This window comes from Crocodylus porosus, unplaced genomic scaffold (assembly GCF_001723895.1).
Source record: "Crocodylus porosus isolate Cpor-Errol unplaced genomic scaffold, CroPor_comp1, whole genome shotgun sequence".
NCBI classification, from domain to species: Eukaryota; Metazoa; Chordata; order Crocodylia; family Crocodylidae; genus Crocodylus; species Crocodylus porosus.
In genome coordinates this window covers 64,774,557-64,788,527 of record NW_017728950.1, presented here as the reverse complement: position 1 = coordinate 64,788,527, position 13,971 = coordinate 64,774,557, and the positions used below count along the sequence as shown (strand labels likewise).

General features: G+C 43.2%; 1 protein-coding gene across 1 annotated transcript in view; it reads right to left on the bottom strand.

The window, feature by feature from the left end:
- TMC1 (transmembrane channel like 1) overlaps window positions 1-2,671 on the bottom strand; it is a 118,515-nt gene extending 115,844 nt beyond the window's left edge. The window contains exon 1 of the mRNA XM_019554751.1: window positions 2,597-2,671. Coding sequence (XP_019410296.1) covers window positions 2,597-2,671 — 75 coding nt within the window. The remainder of the gene's footprint in view (window positions 1-2,596) is intronic.
- Window positions 2,672-13,971: the final 11,300 nt, after the last annotated feature.

The following is a 13,971-nucleotide window of genomic DNA, read 5'->3' as shown; positions in this document are numbered from 1 at the left end:
CACCCCGCTGGTGCTTCTTCCAAGTCGCTGGGCCCCCACCCCGCAGTGTGTGGGGCAAGAGGTGAGTGTCTGAGGTGGAGAGGAGGGTGGAGCATGGGGGGGGGTCACATGCCCCTCCATATTTATTCACCCACAGAGAGCACAGGGCTGCAATCTAGCTTGACCAGCATGGGCAGGAGCAACTTCCACAGCCCAGTGGGCAGGACTCAGCACAGGAGAGTAGAGCAAGGTGGTGAGACTCATTACTGACACTGCCACCAGAACCCCCATGCCAGCCATGGCACCAGGGGCACAAGGAGTAATGGACAGAAAGGGGGGAACCACACTGCCCTCATCTGATGTCATATACCTTAATTTTAAAAAAAGCCTTCAATCTGGTATCCCATGATCATCTCATAGAAAAACTACCCAACTGTGGCCTTGGCTACATCACAGTAGCCAAGAATTGGCTGGAGAATTGGCTCTGAAGTCGAACCCAAAGAGTGGTAGTTGTGGTGCGCCATAACCAGTGAGGTCTCCTGAGGTTCCATCCTTGAGCTTATACTCTTTAACATCTTTATTTATGATGTGGACATTGGTATCAAAAGCGGACTGGCCAACTTCGCTGATGACACCAAACTTTGGGGTAAGCATCCACACCCAAGGACAGAATGGTGATCCAAGCTGATCTTGACAGGCTCAGAAAATAGGGTGGATGAAAACCTGATGGCATTCAACAACAAAAAATGCAAGGTACTCCACCTTGGGAAGAAAAACCCGCAGCATGTTTATAGGCTCAGCAATGCTACACCTGCTAGCACAATGGCCGAAAGGGACTTGGGGGTCATGATTGGCCACAAGATGAATATGAGCCACCAATGTAATAATGCGGCTGGTAAAGCGAGCAAAACACTGGCTTGCATCCAAAGATGCTTCTCAAGCAAATCCTGCAAGGGGAAATCCATGGGTTCTCACATTTTTCTCCTTTAAAGGAGAATCTATTTTTAAAGTTTATCGATCCATTTTTTTTAAGTTTGTTCATGAACCTTTCATATATTCTTGCAACCCACTTTTGGACCATGACTGACAGGTTGAGAAACACTTCCCTAGAGTATCCTTGCCACATCATTTTGGGGCTTGGAAGAGGTGGACTGGAAGAAAATGGGTGAGGCTTATATGTCAGAAACAGCCCTCAGAACAGGCTGAAGCAAGAATAGATTTGTAAATCATTATCTGGATTTATTAAGGTATCCAGTTCTCTCACCAAAGAAAGGCAGTCATCCTAGATGAGTACAAAACTGGACACCCAAGTTTGGAGTAAGGCTTAGTTACAAACTGCAACAGGGAGTATCATAAATCAAAGAAAGAAGCACTGAACATGACTACAGTGCCAATAAAAAAAGAATAGAGAGAAACTACTGTTTAATTTAAGACATTACATGAATATCTGAGCACTTCACTGAGTATCTTTAGTGTACTGACCTTCAAAGCACACCCGTTAAAATTAATTATGCTAGTAAAAGTACTTTATTTGTATGTTACAGTTGTAACAATGATGCTTTCAGTGACCTCCTGTAAAATTGAGGAGGTACTTCCTGGCTGTAGGGTGCAGGGGACACCAGAGTGAATGTTCTTGTAGACACTTCTGGACTAAGTACCAGATGTGAACAAAGTTGCCATGAAAGCTTTCAGCAGCATACTCTCCAGCCAGGAAAAAACATAGTTACTCAGCCCTGCAACTTTGCTTCCCCTATTCTGCCAGGGGAGGGAATGCTGTTAGTGAGCCCACTCACTGACAGCCTGCTGCCCCCAAAGGGCATGAGGAGCAGAGCAGAAACCCCAGTCCCATCTGTTGTTGCCACAAGTGAGCCTGGTTCTGGGCCCATACTCATTGAGGGCCTAGTCCCAAGGGACTGCCTCTCTGCTCAATGCACTGCTGCAGTGGGTGTCGAGCTGTGTTCAATGCACTCTCCCCACAGCCTCCCTTGGAGATGGGTAGGGGGAGAGCAATGCACTGAGATACTGGGAGCTAGAGAGACTGCCTGTAGGACAGGACAGGTGTTATATAAATGCCACAAAACAAAACTACAGAGGAGTTTCTGCTTCATCCAGGAACATTTCTGTTGTGTTTGTACCATTCATGTAGTGCACTGGCAGTAAGTATGCACCTGTGTCCCCCCAACTTCTGTAGTGTCATAGAAACTTGTATAGCACTACAAGTATAACTTCTGTCCATGTCATCTTGTTCTGTCTTCTGTCATCCTTCAGTAGATCCATCACAAATGTATGTCCTTCTATTCATAATGATGTACATTTTTTTATAACAGTTAGTGGAATTGCACAGCTTCCCATTTCTATTCGTATTCCCTCGGAGACAGGAGGCAGAGGACACACCCCGAGCTTCACTATGCATTACTGCATGCCAGAATTAAGCACAGCAGTACTGGGACTCTAGTTGAGGTAGTCCAGAAAACACCTTTAAATACAGAGAGAGTATTCTCACCTGACAGCAAAAGTGTCTAGAGGCCAGTCCTTACCTGGGATAATATATACCTCCCATTGACTTCAGTGGAGCACTGATATTTTACACCAGCTGAAGTTCTCTCCCACTCAATACCTGTACTAATAAAATTTCTATTGTCTTTCCGTAATAAGGAAGTCTATCCTTCAAAAAGAGAACAGTCACAGCCATGTTGATGAAGCTGACCTGTGAGGCATTTGAATAATAAAGAGGCATCACATCCCCAGAAGAGAGAGCAGATAGGCAGGAAAACTATGAAGGAACAGTTTGGAAGGAGGAAGGAAGCAGGCTGTGAACTCCATGGCTTGTTGTAGGCAGAGGTCAAGCTATTGTACAGGAGCCAGAGCAAAAAGAGTTTCCCCTCCCACTATGGGAAAGGACAGTGGGATAATGTTTTTCTTGTTTTGTTGTTTTAAAGGTTGTGTTTTATTTGGGAAGGCTGGCTGAAAAGATCCTTTGGAGCAAAACCTGCCTGTAGAAGCCAGAAGGCTAGGCAACCCGCTTGCACTTCCATAGTGCAGAATCAAGACAAAAAAAATACTGTTTGCTTCCCAAAGAAAATGATAATGTCATTCCCATAGTCACATTAATGAAAATAGTATCTTGGAAAGATTGCTTTTTATCATACTGGATACTTATACAACTACTGGAACCTATACAAATAAAAGTGAAACAATTACCATTGTTATGACAATCACAATGTTTAATGCTTGTGATCTGGGATCAGCCTCTTTTTTTTCTCCAACAACTGTCATTTTTCAAACACAACATAGTCTCAAAAATTCCTAACCAGTTCTACTTACAAAATTCACAAAGCTATCTGGAATATAACATTTGACTGTGTTTGCACTTGCTGATATGATATGATGCTTGTTTCAAAGTCACAGCCCTAGTGAAGACAGGTTTCTTGCCAGCATGCCATGAAGACTCCAGAGTCTGAGAAGATTTAGTAGTTTTATTACATACATAATTTCTACGTGAAATAGCATCCTATCCTTTAGACCAGGGGTGTCAAACATGTGGCCTGAGGGCTTGGTGTGACCTGGGGAGCTGCATCATCTGGTCCATATGGCTTATAGAGGGGCTAAGAATTCAGGGATGGGGTGTGGGCAGGGCTCACCACCAAAATCTGGGACATGAAGCTCCTTTGGAAATGTGTGTCAGCAGCCACATGGAATAAGTGATGGCTGTGGTGACCTCTGTTGCTGCCCATCCCGCTGCCACCACTGCTCACATTACCACAGATCACCTTACCTCTGCCACCACATCCAGACTTGGCCCATGCTGAATCCTATGGTCCAGATCTAGCCCAGAGGGCAAAGATTTAAATTGGGGTACCCAAGAAGTTGTGTGAAGCTGTCTGAGGGACAGGGAGTTACCTCCTCCTCCTCCTGGCTACAGGCTGTCACTGAAGAGAATTTGCCCAGTTAGTTATCATGCAGTCAACACTAGAAAACTACAAATGTGGTGATGCAGGGAATGAATGAGAAGGACGATTGCTTTTGACTCTATCCAAAGGCAGAGAGAGAAATGGAACCAAATCCTCTTCAGCAGAGCTGGCCTTAGGGAATATGGCACCCTGCATGAACTTGTATTTTGGCACCCTCCCACCCCCACTCCAAGTCAGTGGCACTACTACAGGCAGATGTAGGTGGGCAGGGGTACAGGGCAATGTCTGGTGGAAAAGCGGAGCCACCCACACAAGCCATGACTTGAGGCAGGGCAGCAGAAATCCATTCTGGCCTGTTCTGGCCTTTCTGAGTTCTTTGCAATAGCAGAACTACTCTATTATGTTTCTCTAGTCAAAAAATGAGTGAAAACAAGAGCTGACATTTTCTGAAAGGTGCATTGAGTCAATCAAGGGATGCCTTTAGTCTGAAAAGGTTGAGACCCACTGCTTTAATGAATACTGTAACACCTATAGAAGAAGGATAAAAGAAAGGAAAGTACAGCTGGAACCTTCCAGTGTTTCCCTTATATTGTTCCATCAAGAGAAATGGGTGTAAAAAGTTTATTCTCATAGAACAGGAAAGTTTACCTTTCCCAAACCCTCCTAGCCCCAGTATTGGCTTTTCACTGAATTTTAAACAGAATCAGGTCCAAATTTGAGTTTTGATGTTCAGCTCTATCTATACTGACAGTACAGAGCAGCCGGATAATATAATAGGCCTGCTTGCACAGTGCTTGCATAAGCCCAAAATAACTTCTTACTGAGACATGGTTGGTTATTAGGCCTCTTACCCAGGAAGTTGAGATTTTACTGTGATATAATTTATTTCAAATGGAAAGTGCAAAGTGCAAGACTTATGAATCAAAAAAAGTAGAGATAAGTAAAATAAAAATAGAAAGCTAATCTTCATCAAGCATGAATTGGCATGGCTCCCGAGAGCTGTACTGACTTACACTGGCAGTGGCCCCTCAAGACTTGGCAAACCCCTTTATCTACAATCATAAGGCAGCAACAAGAACAAGTGGTATTTGTATTGTTTCCCATTTCTATTAAATCTCTGTCATGTGAATGGATTGATGTTGGGCCATTTCCCATTCTCATGCAATTTTTGTCCTAAGAATGCAGGAACAGAATATTAGTGCCTGATATATTCTGTGAAGATTGGCCCTGTAGTAAATTGTATTACTCTGACCTTTTCACTTTCTGAAATGCGATTTGCTCAGCTTATTCCCACTGCCCCATCTACAGCACTAGAAGCATGTAAAGAACAAGTGTTATGGCCAGCTACTTAAGAGAGAGATTATCATATTTTCTTCAATTTAACCTGCACCCTCTCTCCACCACAAACCAGTCAGTGGAAATGCATTATATGTGAGAAATAGGGCTCCCTAGGGGTCTGGATATTTGGCTGTGGTAGAAGGTGGCAGTGTTAATTGCCATGGCTCTTGGAGCCACAGCAATTAATGCTGCCACTGCTCCCCTGCTGTCAAGTTGCTGGACCTGTGGGGAGTCCTTTGGCTAGATGATATGGCCATGTTCACTGCATCAGGCCAGAACATGGGGTTGGTACATGGTTCCAGACCCAGAGTACCCGGTTGGACCTAGTACACGGCCCTAGACCTGGTAAACTAGATCTAACCGTTTGGGGGGTTGGTCCACAGCTGGAACTGGTGCATGGCCTCAGGTGCAATGCACAAAATCAGACTCAACATAAGCCTCCAGATCGGGCTGGCATATGGCATCAGTCCATGAGCCATATCTCAGTTACTTACCCACAGTAAAATCTTTTTAGTTCATGCTACCTTTTCAGAAACAGGCATGTTGTATTCTGGAGCAGGTTATAAGTTATAAAATAAAGTATATACAGGCAGGGTCTGATGTTCATAACAGGCCTGAACTGATCAGCTTTGCCATTTCCTCATTTTTTTCTGTGTATAGAAATTACCCTTCAAGCTTTCCCATTGACAATGCTCGTTCAGATCCTATAGAGCTCAGTCAATGGAAAAAAGAGAAGAGCAGAGACATCAGGGTTCACCTCCCTTAAAGCACTCTGGAAATAAAGACTGTATAGCCCAAGACTGCTTTTCTTTTCTTCTTGTGTCTCTGCCTTCCCAGGAAACTTAGTGGGCTTGCCAACAATAATATAATGTAATCTAATTTCATAATCATGTAATTAGAGATGAATCTGAACCAAACACTGCCAAACCTTGAAGATCAGTCCATATATCACAAGTGATACATTTATAAGTGAGCTGAACTGAACCTACCCAAGCCTTACGTATTTTAAATAAAGACCTGAATGCAGTAGCATGGGCCATTTCTAAATGCAGACAAAGTAATGTCACTAAAGCAATTACATTTTCATGTAAATTATAGGCATTATAAAGTACTATTAAAATATTGTGTAGATCTATCCAAAACTGATAAGAGCCTTTACTTGGTTAGAAATATAATACCATTCTTGTTCATCTCAGGAATACTAATGCCTGTAAGAATCATTCTGTTTGATGGCTAATAAAAAAATTGAGTTAGTATAGCTATACTATCTAGGACTTGAAGGCAGGCACTTTCAGTCAATTAATAAGCTAGATGCATAAAAAATTAGTACAAGACCCCCCCCCTTTTTTTTTACACGAATATGCATAAATTCAATAGGCTTTTGTTCATTTTGATCATTCCTAACTCAGACAAAAGCCCTATTGATGTTAACGAGAGTTCTACCTCAGTAAAACCTAACTTCTGAATCAGTCCTAGTACAACTAAACTGCCTTGATACAATACTACTAAGGGAGGTCCCATAAAATCTTTCCTTCTGAAATAAAAGCATTTCAGGAAAACAAATGGAAAAAGTGGCAGAGCATTCATTATGAGTTCAAAGGATTAAGAAGAATGTCAGACTACAACTCCATCTTAGTCCTTTTAGACCCACAGGTTTCAAAGTACTAAGTAGTTCCTGATGGGTTTTTTTTTATAAAACTAGAACCTATTGCATTTTTGCTGGCCAACGTGAGTTTAGTTTTAAAAAATGGTGGCATATGAGACCTAATAATTTTCCGTGAAAAAGCAATTTGGTAAAAGGCCTTTATCCCATCTCTTTCCATGAGTAGAATTAGAAGTGTCATGCTCACTATATTTAGCACAAGTTCAATATTTAGGAAAGTTCTGCATTACCCATGAGCTAAAGGCAGTTTGCTAGATTTCTAGTATGCAGACCATAATAGTGAAGAATCACTAAGCAATTACTGATAATGGTTTTTCTTAGTATTAATAATATGGTTTACATTTGATATCAAATACTCAAGGAAATAGAATTTTTGCCCGAGTGCAAAGTATCTTTTCAGAAAAACCTTTTTTCTTCATCTAATCCATCAATTGGTAGAAATATTGGTCAAACACTAGAATTATGGTTGCACTGTTTTGATTTACTAGCCAGTGAAAACTAAACTGGCATCCTGTAACAAGCAAGCAAAAAGTCTTTCCAAAACAGAGTCAAATACATTTATATAACAGATAGTGATTTACATTCTGAGAAGAAAAAAAAAAGTATGTTTTTACCAGGAAGAACATGAAGGAAAATAGTTTCAAGCAAACCTGAGCTAAGCAATAAATGAATACATGTATAACTATATTTGTTAGTACCATACCCTCAGTGGCAGCTGTCTTTCCATTTCTAGGCATAGTGACTGTTTCACAAAGCTGTTCCAGTTGCTGCCTATATAGGTGATTGCTTGAAGGTGGAGTGGTTCTAGATGAAGCGTAGTATATCAACATAGTTTTACCTGCCAGTGAAAGGGTGGCGCTGGTGCAGTTTCACTGACTGAAATATAAGAAGATACTAATTTCCTAAGTGATTAATTTTTCATGAATGTTTAGTTTAGCATTTAGGGTTGGCATTCTAGGGTCAAAAGGATGGTAAACTTTGTTTGCATTCTTTTTTTAAAAAACTGGAGGAAGAAAGACTTTTTTTTTTTAAATAGATACTCCCACAGAAAAAAAAAATACAGTTGTTTAAATGCTTTTCTGAATCAGGGCATCAAACCATACCAAACCACACTGGGAAGTTTTGTTGTCCATATCAACATAGTTATGTTATTCTTTCAGTAGGGGTCCCCACTGGGGAAATTTTATTCCCATGTAAGTGTGGCTTTTCCATTTCCTGATCAAATGACATAACCTCAGCCCCAAAGAGAATTCTTATACCAAAAGTCAAAGGATCTCTGCCTGAGGGCACTGATGGGGAAAAAAGCCATGAGTGTGTTACTAACTAGATATAAGTCCACACCTCAGGTTCTACTAAAGAAACCTCACCCAAATAAATAAGACCTAACCAAGTAATCTATTGTTCAAATGTGACGTGTCAAAATGTGTCCCTGTGATGTTCATCTGAGACAGATTTGTTATTCAGAAACAAATACAGAGGTTGATTCTGATCTCTTTTACACCAATAAAAAGCCAGAGTCAGTTCATCTCAGCCAAATCTGAAAAAAACTTGGAAAGGGAATTGCTTCATTACAAGTTATCCTGCATGTTTTAAGAAACACTATTTTCTTAAATAACTGCATCAAGAAATACTTGAGGGGGATCATGAGCATGACATTCAAATTCATGACATTGCAGGGTCTTGCCAAAAGCCAAAATAAAAGCTTTATAATCATGCATGTTTGTTATTTACAGTGGAAAACGAAGAAGTGTCAATCAGTTATCCAAGAAAAACTACTTTTGTAAAGTTTTATGGGTCATCCTACAGAACTTAAAGTAAAAAGTATCTGGGTGTACTAAAAACGTTTGAGTGAAATAAGCCACTCATTTTATCAGTGCCATAGCAAGTGCGGGAGGGTGAGCAGGGCAACCTCCCCAGGCGCCGAAGCGAAGGGGCACCTGCCACCAGGCACTGTCCAGCCAGGGCAGGGCATGGGATGGAGCCATGAGCAACTTGTTGGGGGGGCGGGGCATGGGGCATGGGAAGGGTGGCTACCGCCACTCTCCAGCAAACACTGTGGGGGGAGGCACACCAGATCCGTGCATGGGACGAGTGGGCTTTGCCCTGGGCGCCCAACTTCATTGCTCTGGCACTGCCTTATATATACGTGCATATACATATATATGACACGGAAGGAAAGGAATCTGTCTAATTTAATGTCTGGCAGAGCTGTCTAATTTACTGTTAATTTAATGAAAAAAGTACATTTGAAAATGATAAGTTTGCAAAATTAAGCATTCAAAAGCTAGGAAATACTATAATTAGAGTTGCCCATGCAATCTTATTTTGGCCCTTTTGTGTGTATGCATTATGATACAGCCCTTAATTACATGACCTCATATATTTTTGCACTTATCTTGCTTCCTTCACTACACAGGATGGTGTGCACTGACTTGACTGAGAGGCAGTTACATTTTTGTTCAATCCTTATTGTTCAGCATCTCAGGCCAGGTGTTTGACTGCAGATTATTCAAAGCCTGGCACTGAAGACAGAATTATTAATTTCCTTGTGGTCATTTCTATAGTATTCATCATTATAGTATCCAGAAAAAGTCATTCATCTTTGCAGCAGCCTTATGAGGTGAGGGGGTGATATTATCTCCATTTCACCAATACTTTTCCAAGACACAAAGAATTTCGGGTTTTTTAGGGTACTGAACAGTTTAGAGTATTTGACCACTCTCTTCAGCAATTCCCATTGACTTTCCTTGGAGCTGTGAATGCTCAGAATTTCTGTAAATCAGACCTCAGGATCTAAAATAAAGCTTTCAGAAAATAAGGAAACTCTTGTGAAAAAAACAGGTTTGATTGATTTGCAAGCATCCTATAGGAAATAGAATAGCAGAGACAAGGATAATGGGTTTTTGATGGTCTGTATCTCAAAGCTATTTTTTTCTCCTGCAGTCTCTTGCTGCACTCACTCAGCACCTTACAGCTTCTGCAACAAATGACAGAGAGACCCTACAAATATGTCTCCTTAACTACCCAGTACTGATCCTTCCCCTGAGCACAGTCCAACCTATATCCTGAATGAGGCAGAGGTCCTGTGGAAAATCATATTGATCAAATTAATGAAGATGGTACCATCCTTCATGCACATGAGGGAATAGAAAGCACCTCTGAATTGTTGCTGCTAGTGTTTAGTGATAAATGATGTGGGGAGCTGCTCTCACAAGAGCTATGTTACACAAAGGTTTCTAATACACAATGCAGCTCAGTCAGAAAGTGAATGATGCAAACTTCAGTCAGAGTCCCTGGCTCCGAACAACATATACACTAACATACAAATTGAATAAATAAAAAAACAACAACACTAGATTAGTGTTAGGATTGTTAAATTTAGGATAATAAGCAAAGAATTACATCAGCTCAGTATTATAAACTAGGTGTGGGTGATCACACCAAATCTGGGTGCCAATTTAAGGTAACCCCACACTCCCACCTGCAGTACTTTACATCACCCTCTACTCCCTATTCCTTGCTCTCTAGCAACATTGCCTAGAGTTCAAAAATTGCTAGTTACCCCAGAGCCACATACAAACATGAGTAGAATATGGACTGACCGATACATGGTGTTACTTGAGAATACCATTTCTGAATAATTCCATGTGTGCACACTTTTTTTTTTTTTTTTTTTAAATAAAAGAGCCTTTTTCTGGGTTAATTTTACTGAGAAAATATTAAAGTCAGAGTTGTTACATGGCTTGGTAGAGCTGAAAGACAATACACTGTGCTCAGTGGCTTCGTTGCTACATAGTTGCATATGAATACAATCTAAAACATACAATTAGAAATGCAATCCGAGTTAACCTAGGGTAAATTAATTCAAAAATAACCATGTGATGCTATAGTAATAAGAGGCAGGGTCTTGCATGGGGTAACCACATCAGTGGAGTTGTAAGATTCTAAGGCATTCTTAGACGATAACTTTAACACACAGCGTACAATTGCTGGGGTGGAGAGTATTCGATGGTCATTGAAAGAGTGTACAATATGGGAAGGAACCTTTTTCAGGCTATCCCCCCATTCTCACTTCTGGCAGCTGGTTTCAGGTGGTCTTTAAGGACTTCAATACACATGCAGGGAGGCTGCTCTGATGCACTGTAATTACAGCGTATTGGAGCAGACTCAATAAATTGTAGTAATTCCTGTGTTCCACTGGACTCCAACATCACATGCATCAACAACACCACACTGAAAAATGTTGGCAAGGCACTTTAAATTAAAGCTGGGTCGACGGCCCATGACTCCACCACCATTTTTCATCACATGGACACCGATACACATGGTGCTCCAGGTGCCTATTTAGTGCAGCTCTTGCAGCTGTGCTAATTAAAGCACCGCCCCTCCCAAATGTCTATAAATGCCCTAATTTCACTGCCTTAATCCAAATTAACTTTCAAGTCCTTTAATTATCCAAAGTGAAATCAATCAAGCATCAGAGATGGGAACGACCCTTCTGTGACCTACCTTACTCCTGACCTATGCAGAGATCAATATGGTTCTATGGAAGAGGGAACTCTTGCCCTGTTACTGGAAGGTGGTATAGCCCTTTTAAAGGCAGGGGTTTTGCGGCACAATGACAGGCAACTAGCAGAATGGGATAAGGAATAGCCCTGTGGTCAAGTCACCTGACAGGGGAGTGACATGACCAAAAGGAGGCAGGGCTTTAGAAGTATATAAGTGAGAGCACAGGGTGAGACCTGGGAAGGAGCAAAGGGAGGAAGCCTTGCTGTTAGGTTGGCTAGTACTGATAGCTACCTGGCAGGGAGCCTTGGAAACAATGTTCCCTCTAAGGTGTAGCAATCTGTGAGCACCCCGCTTTGGTCTGTGAGCACGTTGCTTCAGCCTGTTCCCAAATTGGTCCCTGTAACAGCCTTTTGTCTTAGGGGTCGCCGTGATCTCCCCTAAGGCCACCTTACCATGCCAAGGTCCTAAAGGGCACCCTCAATTCTCACCCACATCTTTGATGGAAAATAAATAATAGAGAGACTGCCTTTCCGTCCTCTTGGACACGGTTTCTGGCTGTACATTGGCCCTGGGGCTCCTGCACCCCCCGTTCTGTATTGGGCATTTTGGGGCACCCTTACTTATGGGCTATGCGTGGCTCCAACCACCCCGTTAGCACGCCCCAAGCCTCACAGATGGAACTGATGTTCTTTGGTCTTGCTCTGCACTTCACTGGCACTTGGGCTCTCTACAGCCCCATCTCGCACTGCGCCTCACTGGGCGCTCGGGGTCGGCACACCCCCAATGCTGCGCCCTCACTCGGCGCTCGGGCCCCCATGCTGTCATGGACCCCCTATGAGGCCTCCTCCATCCCCTTAGAGCTTCTCCCAACCCACTGGAACTCAAACAGTAAACCAAAAACACAAGCCCCTGGGCTATAACCAACTCTAGCAGCCGAGCTATAACCTTATTCCAGCCACTCCAGGGGCACTCCATCCTTTACCCCTCTCGGGGCTCTATCTGCAGAAGGCCTTTCCCCGCTACTTGCTCTGTAGGAGCTCCTTCTTCCTTGGCTGCCGGCAGGGGACTCTCTGGTCCCAGCCCTGGGTTTGTATGGGCCCAAGGCCCTGCCTCCTCTGGCCAGCTGACCAGGTGCAGGTGTGGCCAATTCCCTCATTAACCAGTTGTCCTAGCAACCTGCACTTGGGTGTTTATCTCCACTGTACGAGTAGCAGGCACCTTAGTGCCCTGCTACAGTCCCACCACGCCCTTTAATATTTAATATCACACTGTGTATCAGATGCATTCTTTAATATTAGTTGCAGTCTATTTATTATCTTGTTAGATGTTTTTCTTTAAAGGCCCAATTCTGCTTTTAATTTGCATTGTTGTAAATAACAGAAGAAACTAGCTGTAATACCCACATGCTGCCTTTTAATCATGTCTCTGATGTCAGGATTAAGGCTTAATTAATACATAAAATTGGGCAAGTATTTGAGTTCTCTGTTTTCAGTTAACAAAGAGCTGACTTTGTCTCCAGTACCTTTGTTGCATGAAATGTGTGTACCTCTCCATCATGTCTCTTGGACCCACGTGCAGACTGCACTCTGCCTGCTCCCCCCCTCCATGCCTCACTGCAGCCTTTGAAAGCAATGTGGCACCATGTGTGTCCCACCGCTGGGCAGACCAGGCAGCAAGGCACATGGTTTCACTTTCAAAGGCTATAGTGAGGCACGGAGGCAGGGAACAGGCAGAGTGTGGAAGACCCATGGGGCTGACGAGCTTTAACATGGGAGCTGTGGGGGTTGCAGCACAGGGTAAAAGCTAAGATTAGGGTGAATTTGGCGGGGCTTTGGGCAAAGCTTGCCTGAAGGGGCTGGGGAGCGGAGCAGTTCCCCGGAGCCAGCAGAGCCCATGCAGTGCCCAGCTCTGCTCCAGCCCCTGCCTCACCTTGGGGAGAAGCTGCTGCCTGCCCCATGCCACAGGCAGGGAGGAGGATGGGGCAGCAGTGATGACTGCCCCTGATCAGTGGCCCAGCCCCTCATCAGCTGCTCTCCCTGGGGGGATTCCAGCGTGATGAGGAGTGGAGTGGAGTGGAGTGGCCCCTGAGCAGCTGAGCGGTAAGTGTCCCACACTGGCCCCAGTGCATGGCATTAAAAAGTTACTACACAGCAAGATTTTTGATTCCCCGCAGCTGTGCACACACACAGCTTAGAGAAAAACTTGCTTGGGAATCATAGAAAAGGAGGGTTGGAAGGGATCTCAGGAGGTCATCTAATCCAACCCTCTGCTCAAGCAGAACCATCCTCAACTAGATTATCCCAGCCAAAGCTTTGGCTAGCCATGTCTTAAAACCCTATGAAGATGGAGATTCCACCACCACTCTGGGTGACCGGTTCCAGCGTTTTACTACCCTCCTAGTGAGAAAATTCTTCCTAATATCTAATCTAAATTTCTCTTGCTGCACTTTGAGACCGTTGCTCCTTGTTCTGTCATCTGCCACCACTGAGAACTGTCTAGCTCCATCTTCTTTGTAAGCACCCTTCAGGTAGTTGAAGGCTGCTATCAAAATCTCCCCTCAGACTTCCCTTC